The sequence below is a fragment of the Anabas testudineus genome, chromosome 7, assembly GCF_900324465.2.
Source record: "Anabas testudineus chromosome 7, fAnaTes1.2, whole genome shotgun sequence".
NCBI lineage: Eukaryota > Metazoa > Chordata > Actinopteri > Anabantiformes > Anabantidae > Anabas > Anabas testudineus.
This window is the reverse complement of record NC_046616.1, coordinates 4,401,396-4,423,796: the sequence shown is the minus strand read 5'-3', so window position 1 is coordinate 4,423,796 and position 22,401 is coordinate 4,401,396. Positions and strand designations below refer to the sequence as shown.

General features: G+C 40.1%; 1 protein-coding gene across 2 annotated transcripts in view; it reads right to left on the bottom strand.

Annotated features, from left to right (window-relative positions):
* The window catches only part of lamb2l (laminin, beta 2-like), a 34,312-nt gene that overhangs the window by 10,527 nt on the left and 1,384 nt on the right, over positions 1-22,401 (bottom strand). The window contains exons 2-17 of one of the 2 annotated variants that reach the window (XM_026368110.1): positions 15,491-15,573; positions 9,521-9,690; positions 6,206-6,341; positions 5,869-5,942; positions 5,571-5,759; positions 4,801-4,864; positions 4,514-4,716; positions 4,286-4,406; positions 3,838-4,026; positions 3,424-3,603; positions 3,195-3,307; positions 2,519-2,598; positions 2,202-2,358; positions 1,137-1,277; positions 570-731; positions 362-483 (exon numbers count right to left, since the gene is read on the bottom strand). In XM_026368110.1, the coding sequence (XP_026223895.1) occupies positions 362-483; positions 570-731; positions 1,137-1,277; positions 2,202-2,358; positions 2,519-2,598; positions 3,195-3,307; positions 3,424-3,603; positions 3,838-4,026; positions 4,286-4,406; positions 4,514-4,716; positions 4,801-4,864; positions 5,571-5,759; positions 5,869-5,942; positions 6,206-6,341; positions 9,521-9,690; positions 15,491-15,548 (2,159 nt within the window). In that variant the 5' untranslated portion in view covers positions 15,549-15,573. The remainder of the gene's footprint in view (positions 1-361; positions 484-569; positions 732-1,136; positions 1,278-2,201; positions 2,359-2,518; positions 2,599-3,194; positions 3,308-3,423; positions 3,604-3,837; positions 4,027-4,285; positions 4,407-4,513; positions 4,717-4,800; positions 4,865-5,570; positions 5,760-5,868; positions 5,943-6,205; positions 6,342-9,520; positions 9,691-15,490; positions 15,574-22,401) is intronic. The other variant, XM_026368111.1, reaches the window with a different exon arrangement.

Sequence of the window (22,401 nt, the reverse complement as noted above, 5' to 3'; positions counted from 1 at the left end):
GTTCCTTGGATTTTTCTCACTCTAAACGTTGGTAAACAGAGCTGCTGCCTTCCATTCGTATCAGTACAGCTGAGTCTTACACAGGCCTTCTGGAATGTTTACTGTCCTATCACTGAATCAATACTAGAAATACCACAGGGAACAGTGGAATAAGAATACAAATACACATCTGATTCACACAGTCCACACAAGCCAGGGCAGGTTTAAGGGACAACAATGTACTGATGCAATTCTTCCGGAGCTGCAAACAACATCAACCTGAGAGGTCGAGACCGCGAACAAATCCTTTCTGGACTTCAGCAAACTGGTTGCACAAAGACAGAATACACACACACACTTACATACAAAGAAATGTTGGTACCTGTTGTGGTGGGGCAGGGTCACTGTGTAGAGCTGTTCAGTAGGCAGCAGGTTTCCACACCGTAGACTGGAGGGCAGGTGCACTGAGGTAATGCTAACTATGGCCTCCCAGTCCTCTGTAGACTACATGCACAGAAAGACACACACAGGTTAGGATAATGAGTTCTACATCTGTCTTATAGGTCGTCAAGCTTCACACACTCACAAACCTCTGGCTCGTAGCGGATCATGATGTCGTACTCCATGGCGTATGGGATGTTTTCAATAGTGAACACCAGGCCGGCACCGTCTTTGACGCGGGCAAAACCAGGCCCTGTCCACGTGACCATGTGGTTGCGGGTGTGCTCTCTGTGAACGTTCCTCACATCCGGCTGCCGGATACAGACAAATTACCGAAGGGCTATAGTGCATTTATTTTACTTGACAGTAGGGTGTTTAATTACACTACATATGCTCAATTTGCCAAGTGGTGCATACAGCAACATACATGCAGAGCCTATTATTACAGTTTAATGTCATTTGTTACCTGTAATGGTCATCGTGTAGAGCAGAACCCTAACTAACCTAAACTACAGCTACCTGTAGCTGTTTGTAGTTTAAATGAACAACCCTAAAAATCCCAAAAATGAGTGAACTAGAGTGAAATATTGGATTGTTTTACCTCCAAAGCTTTAGTAAAAATAAAAATCAGCTGTATACCTCTTCAGTAGATCTTAATTTTAAACTTCTGTAAACCATAAATAAAATCAATGAATCAGTCAAGGCAGGTATCTTACTGTCTGTCGAAGCTGGCGGATACGTGTCAGTGCGGCATTAAGCTGCTGTGAGTTGGTAATGCGGCGGTGACGCCGGTTCCTCCTCAGCTGGTTGTTGAGGTGCTCGACACAGTCGTTGTCGGCATTCGGACGAACTTTTCCCTGAGAGGGAAACAGAGAGAGGAGGGCAGAGGGTTCATGATGGTGACAGTTATACACAAAACGTTTTATAGATAACAGATATCAACTAACTAGAAAAGCAAAAATGCAGTAAAGAACTGCAGCTCTGAAATAAATCCTGTATTCAGTCCATTTGTATAATGAGGCTATAGTAAATGACAGAAGCGTATCACTGCATAGAGCAGTACAGTTCAACAGCAGCACAAACTACAGCTGAATCAACACCTGACAAAAAACTTTATTAGAATGTGTTAGTTTAAACTGGGTTCATCTACTGTAATAACCTGCCAACTGCGTGTTTGTGTTAGCATATGCATGTGCCACATAGCAGTAATTAGTTGTGACAGGTTGGTGTCTGTGCTACAGTCTGGTTTTATGGGTCATTTCAGCTGCAGAGTTTGTGGAATTCTGCACAGAGTTGACTGTATCCTGAATAGACAATTAAAAATGTTCAGAAACGCCCTAAAGACTCGTGAAACAATCACATACAGCATGTCAAAGACACAGCTCCTCTTGCTTGGTGTCTCGCACCGCTGCCTTTTCTCTCATAACATTTTGAAGGCAATATGCGCCTCTTTTTTCTCCACATTCCTTTAGCAGTGATATTGTATGCATGGACTGTCTGAGCTTGCCCGGAAGGCTGAATAAGGGAAGTGGAGGGGGTAGGGGGTCTTTTAAGAGCGAGGAGGATGGAAGCAGACGCCAGGAGGAGAAATCAACAGACTATACAGGTTTAAGCGGCAAAAATCAAACTTATAATATAATGTGATCTGATTCAAATTAAGTGTGAGAATCTGTTTTTCTGATGTGGCTGGACTGAAACAAATACAGGCAAATATAACATGGTAGTATGGGTGATGTTTACACTAGAGGTAAGTCTACATTAAACCGCAGTGCTGCACTCACTGGTAGGATGTGGTCAGTGGGGGAGCGTCCACTGGCATCCTCAGCCTCGTATTTGTAGTAGTCCAATGGCGCACAGAAGTACCCAGGTTGCACTTCTGAACACTGGCGACCAATCAGATGCCTCCTGCAGTCACACTGCCCATTTTCCATCATGCACCTTAAATAACAGGAAACGGTAAAACTTTTAATGTCAGTTGCAACTTTTCTTCACAATTTCTTTTTTCCAAACTGGATAATTTGTGCATTTTGTATATAAATATACAGACACAGTCTTAATCACTCTTACTGAATCATGTGTTAGACATAAAAAAGTGTACCTGTTGTTGAAGGCCCCACCAAAGTCACAGTCACATGGTCTGCAGCCTGCCAGGTCGTTACTGAGCCCCCAGTATTCAGGCTACAAGAACAAAAATGAAACTTCAAAAGGTGCAAGCATTAGCCCAGAAAAATCACCACTGCAAGTAGAAATACCTTTTAATTTTTCTACCTAACCTCCAAATGTTACTTAAAGTACTTAGTAGTACTCCACTCCACTTAGAAAACAGTGTGTTTTAAACAATTTAACCACCTTATTTACTGACAGGGGGTTCATCCAATAATGATAAATCAGTGTTTTATTTAAATATAATAGTCTTTATCAGAAAATCTGCAAAAGTAGCTCACAATGTTAAAATGAATGTAGTGGAATAAACGTTGAAATGTGGAATATTTCCCTTTTATTTTTAGTTAAGAAAAAGTTAAAGTAACATAAAATATAAACACTCCAATAAAGTATCTCAAAATCGTACTTCAGTACAATACTTGGGTAAATGTACTTAGTTGTTTACCAACTCTGCTTCCAAACTGACCTTGTTTGTATGAGGTAAAAGGTAAAACAGCCACTTCTTTAAACAGGTTTTAGGACAAATATGAATGCTAATCAGTTTTTTTTTCTTTTGATATGAAACCTGCACTTAGCTTCACTCAGTTAGCAACAGAACAGTTGGTACCAACCAGACATTGGTTGCAGTAGCGACCAGTGACGTATCTTTTGCAGGAGCAGTCCCCACTGATCTGGTCACAAGGAGCACCCATCAAAATGATGCCTCGAGGGTCACAGTTGCAAGCTGATGGGGAAACATATCGCTGTTCTTAAAAGCAGATTACTTTGGTTTTATATTCTAAAACACCCAAAATCCAAACATAAATCCTGTCAGTGGCAGCTGAACACAAATATACATACGCTGACAGCCCAGTAGGTCATTCTGGCTGAGACCGTAGTAACCCTCCTTGCAGTCGTCGCAGCGTATGCCTTTGACGTTGGCTTTGCAGCGACACTGTCCCGCAATCATCCCCATGTCTGAGTCAGTGTGACTGTCACACACTCCTCCCTCCAATGATCCCACCGGGTCACAGTCACAGGCTAGAGGAAAGGACAACACTTAAAAATGGCCGTGATACAACTACAAATAGGTGATTGTGCAGAAATGCAGTTCTTGTGTTGTGTTGTCATATCTTGATAAATGAATATCCATATATTATATGGATTATATTAACTCTAAACTCGTATGATTTAAAAAATAAAACAAAATATTCTACCAAACAAATAATCACCAGTATCAAATTTGACAATCTCATGCCATCAGTGGAAACTCACCAACACAAACCCGTGGGTCCCTGATGTCCCTGTTAGGGTCTTGGTAGTAGAACGGTTTACACATTTCACAGTTGCGTCCCATTGTGTTGTGTTGACAGTTGTCACACACTCCTCCGCTGACGTTGCCCATGGCCAAATATACCGCCATGTCAAAGTGGCACTGTTTCGAGTGGTCGTTACAGTTACACTCTAGGAGAAGAAGAAGAAGAGCCTGTCAGGAGGAAGCTATTTTTCTACATGTAGTAAAAAGGACAGTACTTGTTTACAGTACAGTGCAGTGAATCGTGAAAAAAATGGTTTTATTAGTTAAGTAAAAGGTTGCATTCAGCTAATCATGTCAGGATACACTAGCAGTTCATGTATAATGCATGGACACGTTACTCGGTCCCCCAAAGTTTGAGAAGCGAGACTGAAAGATTTGAAGGAAACTTGAAAATTAAATTTGCACCTCTGCAGGTGTGAGGGTTCCCTGCCTCCGCTGGTCTCCAGGGCAGGTCATTGTGGAAATCTCTGCAGCGTTCGCAGTTCAGGCCCTCTGTATTATGTTTGCATACACAGCGACCATGAATCTGGCCAATCAGAAAGGACCAATTATAATGTGAACCTTGTTTTCTTTATGGAACATGTGGAGACGAATGTTTATGAAATAATGGTGCTGATGTAGTCCATAACTCACCATGCCGTTCTCTGTGGTTTTAATCCCTGGTACTGGGGAACACTCTGAGGCATGTCCGTAACAGAAGCAGCTCCCTCTGACCACCAGCTCATAGATGGCGTAGTAATATTTCTGCAAGACGTCAGAGCGTCTGTCCAGCAGGTCATCTCCAAGCGTGTTAAGCTTGGTGAAGTTAATGCGCAGATTGGTGATGCGCAAAAGTTCTACAAAGACGAACAACAGACTTTAGTCTTGCTAATGGTTTGTGGTCCATATCATATTCACACAGTTAAAAGTTCTTTACTGACCTTGAATGTTTAAGCTGTAGGGGTCTTTCACTTGAATGGCAGGATCCAAAACTTTATAAATGACCTTGAAGACAGAATAGAAACTAGACTTATTAGCAGAAGATCAAAGTATAGGTGATATTGGTAAGGTAGATCTCAGTTAGTCAGTTAATGACTAAGAATTATAACAGTTATTACCACTAGTTACTGCAGATCAATGTTACAGTCGTCATTATCTTCAAACAGCATTTTGCTTTCATAATAATTCCCAACAAGTCAAATTCATACCACTTAACAAACTTTAATATTTTCAGTTATTATTAAATGATTAAAATCAGTGTTTCTTAACAAAACACACGGTGTATATACTCGAGTTGAATACTTGAGCTTAAGTACTACTTTGTATTGTATTTTAAAACCGTTACACATTCTCACATGTGAGACACACAACACTGGAATCCATTAGTGGAAAAACACCTCTACAGAGTGGTTTTCATTGTTGGTGGTGCCATTCCAGTGCTGGATTCAAATTTCCTTCACAGGAAACAACTATTACAGAGCTGTATTAAGTTACTGCCAATTTCAACCAAGCATTTCAAACATTTACTGGGTGACCTTCAATGTGAAGCATTCATTTACATATAATGGGCTTTTTGTCAGTGTAACAGTTTTTGTTGAAGTAGAACTAGAGAGTTTATTTAAACTTAGTCCCACACACACAAAATATTCCACAATAATAATAAATAATAATAAAGGGAGCCACAGAATGGGTAGAGAATTCGACTTCTTACCTCTCCATTAGTGGAGGGTTCAATGTCAGAGTAGCGCTCCTCGCAGATGATGTCGTTGATGTTGTGAAGGCCGTTGGCGGGGATGCGGGGGAAGGTTTTGGTGCAGTTTGATGCAAAGTAGCGGTACGGGCGCCATGTGCGGCCAAAATCAGCTGAACGCTCAATGATCATAGCTGCAGGTCGGAAAGTCTGACGAGGTAAAGAGAGAGAAACAAATTAACGAGCACACACCTCGCCAAGTATGTAGTCTGACAAACAGAAGCCTGCAAAGACATACAGTACACACACTAGCAAATACCTTGAATTTCATGATGAGATGTGTGAAGTGGAATTCAGCCTCCAGGTCAAGTCGGATGCTGACATTCTCCTGTCCTGTGGAGAGAATAATCATCAATCCATGTCCTGAAGCCACTGTCTGCTTGACCGAGTGACTGCAGGAGACATTTTTATCTCCCTCTCTATAAACAGTCTTCAATATTACTCAATTGATGTCATGGATTTAGCTACAGCACGCTACAGGACACTATGACAAAGGAACAATTCTTTGCACAAAAACTGCAGTGAATACAGCAATCACCACAACATGCCCATCATGCCTTTGTATATCGTTATAGAGCAAACACATGCACACACACCACTGACAGACTGCCACCAGGTGTTGCTGCCATGGCTGTCCATGAGGTAGATCACATTTTCGATGCGGTGACTGTTTCTGTGGCGCTCTGGGTCGTAGACATGCTGGGAGTTGCACTCGAAACACTTATCAGACTCCTGTTGAGACAGAATAATAATAATAATAATAAATAATAATAAGTTGAGGAACCAGCTGTGGCACGTGTGAATACTATCCTCAGTAGAAATATTGTCACACCACTTGCTTTGTTTCTTACAAAAACATGATTGGGTTATTGGGGAATGGATAAATCAACATTATTGGTGAATTGTGTGTTGATTAGGACTTCTGTCTGTCAAGATGAATCATTTTGGTTTATATACCCACATGTGATGTCAATATTGTGACTGAGATTAAAGCCTGGACTGGACTGTGCCATATACTAAGTATAAGGCTGAATGCAGGGTACATCAAGTATCTGCAGACCTGCTGTCTGGTTGACCTCATTGTATAAACTAAAAGACAAACAAAACTTGAATAAAGGATTAGTGGGAGTTTGGGGAGGTATATATGGGCTTCTCCTCACTGAATAAAGTCACTAAAATATTATGTGCATTGTCTGCACAACATGCACTCACTCTTGCCACCATCTTAGCGGTACACCACTTGATTGGCATCGCCTCAGCGTTGCCTCTCTAACCATTTCTTACTTAACTGCATTTTTGGGGTTTTGAGTTGCAAACATAATTGTAATAGCTGTGGTGACGTGTCTGTAGCTACACTTGCAGCTCACACCTAATTGTTAACATCAGGATACTAACATGCTCATGGTGACAGTGTCAACATGCTGATGTTCAGCATCATATAAACCCCCCAGATTTTAGCCACTATGCAGGTAGTATGGTGGCAGGTTTTCTAACTGCAGTGAAACAGTTTAACAAATCAGAGTCAACAACAGAGATGCAAAAAGGCCAAAGTGGGGCACTGACGTTGATTGAAAAAGGAAACATAAAGGAAGAATACTGGAAAATGCAGTTGGTGAAGCTGTTGAAAAGCTGACAGTCATGAGGCAGAACACAGAAGAGCTGCAAGAGCTTAAAGAGAGAGCATGGGAACGATACAAGAATGGGACCATGGCCAGGAGCTTCAATGTGGGTGAAGGGGTGTCATAGAAAAGCTTGAAAGGTAGTTCAGAGAAAGGAACATCGCAGGTGAGAGAAGTGAGTATGCAGTCGAGAGGGGTCTTAAACATCACAGTAGGGGTGAAGGACAAAGAAGGGGGCCTGCATAGAGGGAGGGACAGAGAGGGTAAAACAGGGTGCATTTGAGAGAAGGCCACGAAGAGGGAGCAGGGAGGGGGAGAGTGGCCTAAACAGGGGGATGAGGGTAAGTTGGCACACAGAAACAGCAGATTCCAGGGCAGCATTTCTTAATTAGGTTGTTGTCAAGGGTGATTAAGCTGCTAACAACAACATGGCTGTTAAAGAGACTCAGCTGAGAACTGAAAAGAAATGCTCAAAGTGTGCTGGAAGTGGTGTGTGTGCATGCATGTGAATGTGCGTGACCATATGCACACACGTCCACTTGGACACTCTGATGTAGCTTTGTAGTATGTACAGTATTAAAGGCCTAAGAGCATTTTATTTTTAACAGCGTAGCCACAAAAAGCAACAAATTAATAGTTGACATCCGGGGTTAAATATTTCATATGTACTGTACACGCACGTCTGACCCCTATTCATCTCCTCATTCAATGACACTGTAAATCTTGCAAAGCTTCAGTTGGTGCCTGGTGTAAATGTGCAGCTTTAAGACCCTCCCTACCTCCCTCTTTTAAGCTCTTATTTATCTCCTATTAGTCAAGGCTGGTCAGCTGAATTTCAAGGCTTTCTGCTTCAACAATACACTGATGTAAGTCTGACACTGATTTAGAAACACTTCTTTGTCACACTACGATGGAGGCTTTACAAAAAAAAAAAAAAGGGAACCTCCCCTCAGCGCCAAATCTGATATTTCCAACTTTTAACATCTCAATTCTCTTTTTGTGCCAGTTTTTCTCCGCTGTATTAATTGTTTTGATCCACATTTTCCCATCCTTGTCACATTAGTCACTTTTCCTTATGCTGTCTTTTGACACATAAGCTTGTCTAGAGTTACACTGCAGTTATGTGACATTTTAACTGCCTTGACAGTAAAAACGACAGTAATGCACTGCTTCTCGGCAGTGTCTGCATAAAAACGACACAATCTAATCTTACAATGTGCAACCAAAAAGAAGCTACTTTAAACAGAAAAGGTTGATTTTGGCTGAGAGACAAAAGTTTGGTGTTAGCCTCTAAAGAAACTTCTGACAGATTATCAGTGGTTCGCCTACGACAACCTATGACAGGCTGTCACCACATGCTTCCTCTTAATGTAGTAAGGAGCCTCTCACCAGTTCACACAATGTCAATCATGTTCACCCGGAAAATGACGCTGTTGAATATTCCTGCCCTGAGGCAATGGAAGTGCAGGTACGAACATGTACAAGCAGGGAAATGCAAGTCGTGTATGTGGTGAACATCAATATGATGCTGAGCATGTCAGGAGTTGTGTCATGCCGGGGCACAAAAACAAGAGCTGCATACTGTAGGGGTGAAGGAAGACGGTACAGTCCTTCAACTGTGGAAAAGGGGAGTAACATACAGTAAAGCTACTGTTTGTATCTACAACTACTGGCTGTGTTCGTGGGCTAAACTGGAAGTTGTCAAAACAAAAATAGGTTTGGTGGATTGTTGTAATGTGTTCAATTCAGTGTAGTTTTATTTATATAGCATCAAATCACAACAAAATGTATCTCTGGATTTATAAATAATAATAATACCACCTGACGCTCAACATCTTGACTGCATCTGGAGCCACCACATGTGCACTACAGCTATCTCCTACTGGTTGTTGTGTTGTGGAGCGTCACCAGCGTGGTAGTGATGAAGTGAAGATGAAAGGCAGCAAGATGAAAACAAAAAAGACAAAGTCACAAAGTAAAGACTGAAAGAGAGCAATACAAGGTGGAAGCAGAGAGAAAGAATCAGCGGGAGAAATAGATGAACAGACAGAGAGATGGGAGTGTGTGTGTGACAAAGGTGTGGTTGACTTCTATGTCTACACCTGGTCTCTGATACTGACAGGTTGGGTAGTAGAGGAGGGGGCTTATGGAAACATAGCTAATGCTTTACAAGGTGAACATAAAGGCAACAAGACAATGCTCATGGATGGAATGAATGAGAAATCAGTCATCGTTATTATTTACTCCTGCTTTCATACTCAAAGTTTCATTTCAAATACTGTATGTCCTGACCTGCAGATGGCTGACGATGCAGTAGTGCTCTGGCCCATTCAGGCCACATGTGGACGTAGCAGTAAGGTTTCCAGCCCGTCCAATCAGAAGGTTTCCTGTCGCGGGGTAACAGCTTCCCTCCGTGCAGCCGTGAGGGCCGGATGGGAGCTCTTGTCCAAACACACTGACAGCTGGAAATCAATGGAAGGAGGGCGTTAAGTTGTTGATGGCATATAAGTGCACATAGTAAGAACATTTTATGGAACATTTTTATTAGGTAATTTACCTTGTATAAGTACAAGAAGGACTTGTATGGCATGGCACTTTTAAATCAAACAAAACATTTATTGAATTTAAAGATCTATTTTGTAGTATAAAAGTTCCAGTAATTAACCATTCACACAGAGCGATTTTAAAATCATAGATTAGTGTGACAGGCATGTCAAACACTGCATTCAACATGTTAAAGTGGTTTTAAGAGCAACACTCTTATTCTTAGGGAGAAATTGTAGAAAAGCTGTGTACCTAGGGGGCTTTTTCAAGATTATAATGTTTAAATGAACTAATGGAAACTGAATAACATGTCTAACTAGGATACATGGCTGTACATGGGAACGTGTGACAAAACGACTTCCACGTCAGAAAGTACAGGAGACTCTTTAATCAGTGGAGCACAAACTGATATGGGGATGGCAGATGTTAAAGGAGATTTTTGAGGGCCTTTCATCCTGTTGATCTATAGCAAATAAAGAGAGAGCAACAACATGTTGAGGCACGATGGCAAAGACATGAATGTCTGAGATGCAGTCAAAGCATCTTGTTTAAAAAAGCTGCATCTCTGCCATTGTCATGGTCTCTTTGTGGAAAATATGATGCAGTGGCCTAATGAAGGAGCTAATTTGAATGTATGCCCAGTGCAGGCCCACTGGAATGATTAGCATCTAACTGCCTTTCTCAAGTGTACATGGAAACTTGTTGCCTCATTGTACTAGAAACGCGGTTTGTGTAATAATTTCCAAAGACTGAGATCAATGGCAACACTCAAGATATGCTGAAAAGCCAAATCACACACAGGATGGAGACATGGTATCTTACAATAAGGGGACAATGCTGCACGCTGTCACACGTTCGTAGCGTTATTCTTGGCTAGAGAAATGTCTTTGTATCTTATGTGAGAAGAGACCGAATGGAGAAAAGTATTATTAGGCCAATTATTTGAAAACTGTGCTCAAATAAAAACTGAATTATAATTTGATGTAACAGAATGTTCAACACACACAAAATGTTGATGTGTGTATAAATATGTTGGCTCCAGTAAAAGTAAAAGATTCAACAGCGTGCAGATTTTCTGAATTCCTGTGAAGCATTAGCAATGCCTGGCTGACACTGTTAACAATTTTACTGATAAAACTGCCAGGAAATACAGTATATCCAACACAGAATCAGCCTTTAACATGATCCCACTCTACCTACATACACTATAGAGAACTGTAAAGAAGGGTAATGTCTAATGGGGCACAAATTCCCACATACTACACAGGCACATAGGTATGTTGAGCACATGGAGATTTGCAAATAAATAGGTTAGAAAGCAAACCTTTGGACTGTAGATAAAGATCAAACACACCCATAAAAGGACGCTTGCTGCTCCAAGACTAAAACTCAAGGGTGTAATGTACAGATATAAGAGTCTGCACGCAAGAGAATGGCTTGCATGCTTGATATGGTCAATTAGAAATAGTCATTTATTAACACTGTTTCTGTAAAGGTGTGACACCGCACAGCAGGTTCACTCATGGGTCAAATAAGCTGCCATAGATGAGGCACAGTTAAATATATTCACAGAAATCTTAGTGCCAAGTTGTTTTTTGAATTGCAAAATACAATGGCAAACTAAATCAAGAAGCCAAACAGGGCTGTGGTTCAACGTTATTTACAATCCACTGCATTCATTACCTTCCATAATTCCTATTTCACAAATTTATAAATGTCTTGTTTTCACAGATTTACATGAACTAAAAGGTGACATTTAGCCTGTATTCTCAGAAGCTGCTGAAGAAACTGCGAAAGTATAGATTATTTTAGTGAAAGATACAGAAGGTCTCCTCTTCGGTGATTTGATTATACTATGATTTATAATTCCAAGCTCTTTGTTGTTAACCAGCATTTATTTTAGCTCTTTTTGATCTACCCTGGTTCCATATGCAGACAGTTTATCACTCTGGTATGCCTTGGGGTTATATATTCACGGCTGATAAAAAGATAGTGATAGAAGAAACATCCAGATACATTATGACATCTTCTCCCCACAGTCTGCCTAGACACATACCCCTCAGTCATAATTTACCCTCAGTTTTAATTATTGACTGAGATAATGTTTTGAAATAAACCACACATGCATGGAATGGTGCCACGACATTCCCAATTTTTTCCCAATCTGTCACACTGTCTTGAAACGTAGAAACTGGATGTTTGTGTGGATAATTACATGGCATGGCCATCACATAGGCTCAAACTCATGTGAAAAAAAGATGCTCTGACATCTGACATAAGTGTTCATCCCCCTCTCTGTGTGGGCTGCACAAAACATATCCTCAAGCATATTTGTTTTTCACCTGCCCTGACTAGCATGGGGAACACCAGAGTATGTACTGGCATATTTGCATTGTGTTACATAGTGGTACAGCACATGCACTAACATACCAATGCCACTATATTTTGCCTGTGACTGAGTGTGCTCAATACATTTCACAATAAGCTTGTGGAAATCATGTGTTTTTAATTTCCCCCATAATCTAAATATTGGTAAAAGACCTGATATTTTTTGACAGGCTGTCTTTAGAGGCCCTTTTTGTATCCCGACAATGCAGTGAGAGTTGTCTTTTGAAATAAATATGGATGCAAACAAAAGAGAAAAAGGTGTTGTGCAAGAAAGCAACTCTTGATGTATAAGTGTAACTTCAAGTAAAGTCAGTACAGATGTTGTTTTGACACCGGCTAGTCTGCCAGTGTGTGATTACTGTAGCACGTGGCAATGAAATATCCTTCACACACACACACACACACACACACACACACAAACACACACACACGTAACAGACACACCACAAAATGGGAAGAGTCCCAGGTAAACACACCCTGGAGCAACCAACTGTCTTCTGTATACATAACTATGGTAGGAATGTAGGGTCAGACAGGAAAATGTTATTCATTAGAGAACATTTTCCAGGTGTTAGTGTGGGGAACACATGCTTGACTTATTACATACACACACACACACACACGGAGTAAAGGCAACTGAACCATGGTGGACACGCTTTCTTTCTACTAACCACACTTCCTCATCTTGAATGAATGCTGAATTCATAATGCACCATTACAGCCACAGCAGAAGAGAAAGAAATGTAAACAAGGCAGGTAGAGGAGTTTTTACAAGCTGTAATCAATGTTGATAACGAGTAACAGGCTCTGAGATCCACGTTTTATTTAGTTTTGACTCCATCTTTGCCATTAAGTGAAGTTTCTTCTATTGAATTGGCTTTAACTGTGTGCAAAATCTTCTGATGTCAGGAGATATTTTAACACCCACATTTCCCAAAGTTGCCCAATGAAATGTTGAACAGTGAGGAGCAACTCTGGAACAGGCTGGTACCTGCACTCTCCTGCACCTACATACCAACTAGTTGCTCCTACAAACTATAAATGTAGGTTAATTGTTAAAATATCAGTCATTTAAAAAACAAATGTGAACATGAATTATTCTCACATCTTTGCTGGGAGCTTGGTAAATACAAACAGAACTCACCTCTCATCCAGCACTAATGCATCAGTACACCACCACTGCTACCGTTGATTGGTTTTATGTTTTTATTTTTTTACCCATAGTCTGGGAAAAAACAAGACTGTGAATGAAACGTTTATTTCTTGTTTTGAAACCCTAGATATTCATTCATCCATTAATATGTACTGCAGGACAAAGGCTAAATCAGGTTTATCATTGCTGGCCTTAGCAGTTTTCTACACTGACACCCATGAACACAGTCCTGTTCTAGTTAATTATGAACATAAAGACTGACACAGAAACCTCTGAGAAGGCGAGGCTGAAAAGACAAGTGAGTATAAAAGACTTGCCCACACATACACTTTGTATGGGTGGTAAAAAGTAAAGATTTTTTTCTGTAACTGTGATAAAAACACTTTTCTCTTCAAACACAAGAACATGGATGACTTGCGAACACATCCTGGTAGGTAAGTTTCAGTTAAGTTTCAGTTATGCTGTCAGTAGCTAGTTTACTACACATTCCACAAATACCCCTGTATCTGACAGAGCCTACAGTCTGACCTACTAAACATGGGTTTGCATTACCTCAGCAGCTCTAATATCACGACTTAGATGGTGCTGTTCTGTTGCCTAAAGGCTGGATACACAATGCAGCAAATCTCCACACTGGAAAGCAAAAGTGGATGCAGGCAAATTTATTGCAGTAAATTTGTTGACTGTCTCCTTCACATGAAAGGAAAAGCATAAAAGACATTATATAATATTAAAAACGCAGGGTATAAACACATTAGATGCTCAGAATATTATATTTTCCTGGTGATTAAGATTTATATCTGCAGAAGTTGCTTTAGTCTAAGAGCTAAAGAGAAGTCATACACGTTTTTGAGATATAAATTAAAACACTGTTAAGATGAATTTGCGCTTTCAACACTAATCACACTTTAAATGCATCAACTGCTCATATGTCAAGTACACTATTTATTCATTTCACGCACAGATGAGTTTATTTCAACATCCTAGACACTGTCCTTGTGGAGTACTGTAGTATTATGTTCTTTATATATTGCAATATATCAGTTTGCTTGCAATATATATATAATATATCACAATATAGTGAATCAATTGTATTATGAAAAGATTTCATTCATTTCACTTTTTATGTTGTTCAGTCAAATGCAACAAACAAAAGAGCTCTTCTTCCTGCTGTCAGAGGTCTCCATAATGTTTTGTGTGAAACGTGCCCAGAGGGAAAATAAATGTGTCCTTATTCATGTCATGCATAGACGTGCCACCTCAAAATGGATGTTAATTCAGATGTAAATACAGCTTGTTTGTTATTTTGAGTAAGAGACTAACATTCGTACACTCACACCTGCTTTGAAGCCAATTAATATTTAATTGTTATTGTGCTAAACCTCACTTCCACAATGCAGAAATATATCAGTACTGTCTTTGTGGTTTGTTTAATGTGTTTAAACCTGAGTGAGTTTGTCTACAGAGAAGATACTTAAGCTCCAAGATTAAAGCATCTACTGTATTGAACGAACAACACACTCTTATCCTACTAATTATTATTATTATTTAGGGTGCTGCCATCAATTTGACTGGACTGAAACGTTACATTAACTCAGCAGAGTTAAAACCTCACTTTAAACCTTCACTTCCTGTTGCCTAAAGTACGCACAATCCAGTGCAAACATCTGCGGTTACAGCTCAATCCTGTGATTAGCGTGCAAGAAATAAACATGGATTCAACTTAATGTACAGGGAGAGTATGAGTCTGTGAGGACTTCCCTGGGATGTAAGTCTGTTATGGCTAAAACAACAATACATATAGATAACAGAGTTTAAGGCTCTGGAAGGAAAGGACATATTGTTCGTGTTGTTCTCAGCCAGTGACACTGACCTCAGCAATAATTACTATGGTTTACATGCTACCCTGATGCTGCTTCCAGTGAGGATGGGTTGGCTGGTAAGTAACATGACAGACGACATGTATTAAAGAGTGTAAGAAAAACGCTGCTGACTGTTATAACATCACCCAAAGTGCCCATTTATGTTTCAAGCATAATGTTTTCATTGTTTAATCAAGTGGTTTTTGCGACTGTTCCCAATTTCTAGATGATTTCAGCAGCAACTAAGCTTTTCTGCTTTTAAAAAGCAGAAAAGCTTAAATGAAATGAACCAAGACAAAATTGACTTCTACTCACCCAGCATGAGGAGACTCAGAGACACAGCCATGATGGACATCAGGGTGCCTGGGCACATGGACTCGGAGCTGTCTCCCTGGCTGCTGCAACAAACACACACAAGAACCGAGAATGTGATAAGAAGACAAACGTGAAAGTTAGCTGGTGGTCTCAATTTTACACCAGAGGTGAATCAGTCTTCACGATTCACAGAAAAGTAGATGTGATTTTTTTTGCTATTGACAGATATAGTGTCAGGTTTTAAACCTTTTTACCTTTAAAGTACTTTAGTAATGCTGTTAAAATGCAGCACAACACGCTTTTAAATGTTAAAAACTTATTTCTACTGTGGTTCAGTACTTTAACATTTTCACTGAGGTCGAAGAAAAACTACTTTTTTAAAATACTCCACAAACAGAGACTTGCTTATTGAAAAGAACAGAGCGGAGTGTCTGATTGTTCAGCAGCTCACAAGGTAAGACAAGCACATACAAATACTGTTCATATGAAACAAATGAAAGCAGCCACAGGAAAGAATACATGAAAATTAAAAAGCACACCACACCTGGGGCTGCTTTTGCAGCCTCAATAAGTCAATTATGACAAATGACGATAACAAATGTCCTAAATTTGAAAGAATTGTCCAATAGCTTAACCTAATTCACTAATCCAGGTTTGTGATCTAATACAGGCTTCTGTTGGAAGCATTGTTCACACTCAGCTTAGCAATGAGAGGTCCACGTGGCCCCACACTCACACTCCTATAGGGAGACACGCAGAGGAGGGACCTCAACACTCAGTTCAATAGGTTTACACATGTATTAAGTTGGTGCCTGCATTCATAACATTCAGTATTTGTTTCTTTGATGTTAAGATGCAAATACCATGTAATAGCCTGAATAAACGCCCATGATACCCGCACATGTGAAGAAGTTCAAAACACTACCCTGTATTGAACAATGGTTATATTAGTACATAGTTTATGATTAGCTGAATAACTCAAAAAGCTAAGTTCTTTTAGTTGCGTTATTTTATCTAAAATAAAAAGCTTCGTGTGTGACTTGAGATTAGTTCTAAGTTTCAGTTATTATAGCCCTTCAATAGAGTAGCTGAGCTATGACAAACTTTATTATTATTACAGCCCTGGTGCAGAGAGGACCCTCACTGGATGTCTTCAATCTGTGACACCGTGGAGACTTCTGCATGTACTTGTGAGACCTACTGAGCTCTAGAGATGAAGCAAATTATTCAGAGCAAGAATATAAACAACCTTCCCACGCTCCACTTGATGAAATACTAATACTGAGCTCCTCAAAGACACGAAGTCAAGCAAATCTGATTATCAATAGGCACAGAATAATGAAGTTTTTTAACTTAACTAAGTGAAAACCACCCACTGTACCATGAAACTACTGCACTACTGTTTCATTTTAACAGCTACATAGTTGAGAGAGTTTACGGTTCAGCATTAGGCGACCTACACAGGTGGTGACAGCACAAGGTCACTTTTTAATCCTCACCACAAGACTAATCCACCAAAAACACGAGATCACAGAACGGTTTTCAGCGAAACTCTGTGTTAGGAACAATCTAACACTCTCTAAATACACAGAATTAACAATAATTAGCTTCATACTCACACAACCACTTTCCTCTGCACTGTGTGGTCAGAACTGCTCAGTCTGTGTCTCCATAGGCCACGTTCCTTTGACAGCGTCTATGTATGTGTGTGTGTGTGTAGATTAGCGTAGTCCAGCGTGCACATGTACCGGCCCTAAACCCAAAGGGTACATTTACGCGTGCATGCACATGTGTGATGTGTACGCCACAATGTGTAAAACAAACTTGAAAGCACAACTGATGGTAGCGATGGAAAAACAGAGGGAATGAGAGGACCAATAGGAATGCAGAATTTGTGCAGGACCCCCCCCCCCACCCTGTGGCTCTCTCTATTTTGCCCTCCCTCGCTCCCTCCGACTCGTCACTGGGGCACTGGGGTGAATGGACAGCTATTCTTATTCTAATTCTTCTGTCACTCTGCGGGCCACTGGTTGAAAGAGGGGAATGGTCTCCAGGCTTTTGGAATTTACCACCCCTTTCTTGTGGACGCTGAGAGAGTGAAGGGTGAGAGAGGTGGAGAGAGCCGGAGAGAGGAAAAAATGGTGGAAACTTATTGGGAAAAGGGAAAGTGACACTGACAGTGATGAGAGGACATTTTGGCTTCATTCTTGCAGCACCATCACCCATTCCACCTCATTACACCACTTTCATGGCACTTACTGTACCAACAGGAGCCGACAAACAGAGAAAAGCTTCACCAACCACAACTGTCTCCAATGAACATCAAACAGCACCCACACATGAACTCAGAGATAGTCACTGGAGATTTCTTTGCACACTGCAGAAAAATGTGTATAAGGGAAGTGTATAAGTATAGTTATTTTATTTTTTAAACAACAGATTTTCATTAAAAGTATGTTAGGTTTTAAATCTTTGGCACCATCTATGATTAGCTTAGTGTTTTGAGAAAATTACCACTACAGTTATCTGATGGAAAGTTGGATAATTGGTGCCACTGACCTTCTTTAAATATGAAGCGAACACCAGAAGCTGTTTCATTTGTCTTAGTTTTTTCTGTAAAAACTGTAAAAAATAAAATGTTCCTGATTTTTATTGCAGATTATTTGTTGAATTGCTACTTAACTGAGAAGTTACAAGACAAACAGCAGCAAATAAATTCTCCCTGCAAAGAAATAGTTGTTCACTAAGCTTTAGTGGTGCAGGTAAGCTAATACTTCTACTGTTAGACAGAGCAGGTCATCTAATTCCTAACTTAATGTTTAACAGCTATATTTGTAAGTGGTATCCAATCGTGCAGCTCTCCACAAGCAAAGCTATGTTTTTATGCAAGGTATCTAGAGCACTGATAAGTAAATGCAGGTGCAAAGTACTTTTTAACTTTTTAATTAAGCATCTAAATATGATTCAAAAGATGAGACAAATAACTGGGTTAAGACTGAGTCAGCAAAAATCCAATCTGTTCAAAATGCCTATTCAACTCTGGTGCTATGACTAGATTAGAAATAGAAAGAGAAAGGAGTAGGAAGATGTTCATGTTCATGCCTGTGCGTGTAAAATAGTTTTGCATGTGCGTTATGTGCATGCATGTGTGTAATTCAGGCGTTACACACATGCAGGATTGGACAAAGCAGTGTTCACATTAACAGCTCGCTGGTGATGTGACCTCTGGCCTCTGCTAAAGAGGGAGATGAAGAGGCTGACTGTGGTTCACACAGCAACAAGAGAAGAGGCCAGCAGAGCTACTGGTGGACATTTTAGGCTCAACACACGCTGCAGAAATCAATTATATGAATGTTTCTCAAACCTTCTTCGTCCATTTTTTTTTATGTCCGGGACACCAAAGATGTCCTCCTTGTAAATAAGTCTGACACTAAATGCAGCATTGAATGGTCAAATTGCACAAAATTGAAAGCACTCAGGCAGCAAGGTTCCAGCAATGCAATCTTCACCTACATGTCCTGTAATTCTCCACGTCAAAGGTACATAGGGTTATTTTTTTGTTGCAAAAATAGATACGGAAAAAAGCTCTGCTATACAATTGAAACACAATCAGAGCATACTGCAGAAATATGAAACTGTATGATGATTTTCACAGATTTATTCAATTTACATAATTTTAAAATCAATGTATTTAAATTTAGATTTTAATCCAGATTACCAATCATTAAGGCTTTAGCTTTTTTAAATATTTCATTACATTAACACCTAATTAATTAAAACGGACTTCTGTGGTTTGTAAAAGCCAGACTTTTACCCTCAAACCTGTTCTCAATCTTTTTCTACTCTTTACATGCCGTAGTGCCTGGTTGGCCTGGACCTGTAAAGACACGTGCACACAGTCACTACAACAAGATAAGAGGAAACCTGCAGAAAGTTCAGTGCCACCATTATAACTCCTGTTCAGCGGTCAGACAAAGACAAGAAATCTTGAGACACTAGTCCAAACAATCCCTGGTTCCCATATCCTTGAGTACAATAACATGATAAGCCTCGCCATATGTGTGTGTGTGTGCGTGTGTGTGTGTGTGCGTGTGTTCACACATCCAGCGACAGAATAAGACTGAATAAATGAAATCACTGCCAACATGCTGCGACTTTAAACACTGTTCAGGTTCAGTTAAAGAAGGCTGGGCTGGACATAGGATCATATCACTCCAATGAGCTCATAGAGGAAGTTTGCGTTCCTTTCACAGACAGGTGACTCAATATTTGGAGCTGCTGCAACCTTCAACCATGTGCGTTCATCTCCTTTTTTTATCTCAAGGTTGAGCAATTATGTCGAGCTACCCTGTAATCATCTATATGGCCTCTGGCAAGTGAAAAAGAAACATCTATGGTGCAACCTTAAATGGAGGGCATTAAAAAAGGGTAACGAAAGAAATTCAACAAAAGTGGAAATCGCAGACAGAATGCAAATAATAAATACTTAAACATCAATTCAGTTCACCTCTATTAAAGCTGCTGTACAAGCCTCTTGTGTCACATCCCTCTCACACAGTAGCTGCAATAAATATAAAGTGTGCACTCAAGTATCAAAGAAGACACAGTGTCTAGGTCAGGTAGAAACTAAATGTTAATCCTTACGACACAGAAGTTTTATTCCACTCTTCACCAGAACCTTGGTGTGAATATTTACTTCATCCCGTTCCTCCAATTCAGTTAATGATTTATTATACTCTTAACATTATTTTTCAACAACACCAACAGACTGAATGGCAACACTCAGCTGTGGTGAAATTATAGCAAAAATGTTCTGTACTGATAGTTAAATACAATTACAAATGTGAAACTGGACTGGCATTCACCTGGTTTTGGGACTACATTCGTCTGCAAAAAGCTGAAGAATCAAACTTCACTGCCTTTTTATTCATACACTGAATAATTAAAATGAGAACATTACATTGAATCATTGCACAATTTTTCCTTTATTCTTTTATTCTGTCTATTTAATAAAATATCATATAACTCAAGTGGAATGAAATTGAAATGAAAACTAAGAATAGGTGTAAGAAAGTAGCATAGTTTATTCTCTATATTACATTTAAAACATTTATAAACTAATATCATAAAAGTCCAAAGTAAGCCCTCAAATCTCCACCAGCAAACGAGGCCAGCGTCGTGATTTGATAAAAACAGACCACCCAAACACAACATCTTCAATTTAAGGGATTGAGTTTAACCATAGAGTCAAACAAGGAAACAACTTCTTAATCCACGCCATACAACATCAGATCTTCGCCTGTGGAGCCAAGGAAATCTCATAATGCTGTCTGGATATTTGCTTCATTTATGCTGACATCTTACAATTAAAGAAAGATTATCATCAAAGATTATTCTCTATTTCAGGATTGCAGAAAAAGACTCACAGCAGTGAGATGCTCTGCAGATTTTCACTGTTATGACCCAGACTGTGTATTGTTTGGCTTACTTATGCCTTTGTTCACCACCACCTATGCACACACACACACACACACACACACACACACACACAGAAAGTAAGCATGTGCATTCCATTTTTTGTTGTGCCCTCATATTTAACCCCATAACAATGCTGTGTATTAGACCTGCTATGAAATCAGGCCTTTAGAGCCTTAAGTCATGTATCACAGAAATTAATCTTTAACTAAACTCAGAGGGACACACCCAAGACCAATAAAAGGCTCATGCAAGGGCATGACCAGACAGTAGCCAGTGAGCAGCCTTTAAAGTGGTAATATTCAGTGCAGACACATGCAGTCACCACATTCATGTATGGACTAATCCAGAGAATCTGTAGGTGAGAGATGGAGGTGAACAGGGCAACTGTGAGTTTAGCTGAGCATGAAGTCCTGTGAAGGAGGTCAGTGAAGCAAAGATTAGACAGGCACCCCCCCCCTTACAGAAAGCTGTATTACCATATAACAAATCACTGTTGTTTTATAACAGAAACCATATTTATGCTAAAACTCCTCACATATTGAGTAGACAGGCTAAATAGATTCTTTAACAATGGGATGAGTCTGCGACATATAGCTCTGACCTGATCACTACATGCTGATATCTACTTATATCATACTGAGCTAAAAAGTAGAAGAACAATTACAATTCCTGCATGAGCACAAAAACATCCCCTGATGTTGATCAGTGCTTGGACAGGTTTCCTTCCTATATAAAAGATAAGCAGTATATTCAGCTGTCTCTGACTGATATTTTCAGTAACACATGTGAGGAAATGACATTTCCTGTTGTCGATGAGACAACCTGCGATGCCTTTTGCATGCCAGCAACCACTGCCAGTGTAAATTTCCCCCGTGTGTGTGAGCACTGCAGAGGGAAAATGACACAATCATCACAGAGGCAGAGATTTGTGTTTCATGCGCTCCTGAGAGCTAATTAGAACTGATTGCAGCTCATCAGACTGGATGACAGACATACAGCAACGTAAAGAATCAGAAACATTGCATTTCTCTGGAAGTCACACGCTTTCTTTACCTTATCTGTTAGTTTTTACATGAAAGGAGCGAGAGCAGCATGTAGCAGTAATCAGCCCCTCTTGTCAACGTGCTGCAAACAGGGGGTTGATTTATATCAGAGGACTTCAGGAGCGTCTGAGCCAGCAGAGGCTCAAATATCAAAGACACAATGACAGGAGTGCATGGTGGCCGATGGCAGCGAGATGTTTCCTGGTCTATAGGTCTATACATCCAAGACAGAGGGACACTAAATCACATGCCCTCACACACACACTTCAACACAACGCCTACCTTGGTTCACCTACTCAACCCGTGTCTACTCAGTCAATAGAGAGAAAACTGAGCCACCCACCAGTGTCCCTCAGTCCCAGTTCAGTCTCAGGCTCTGAACAACTCGTG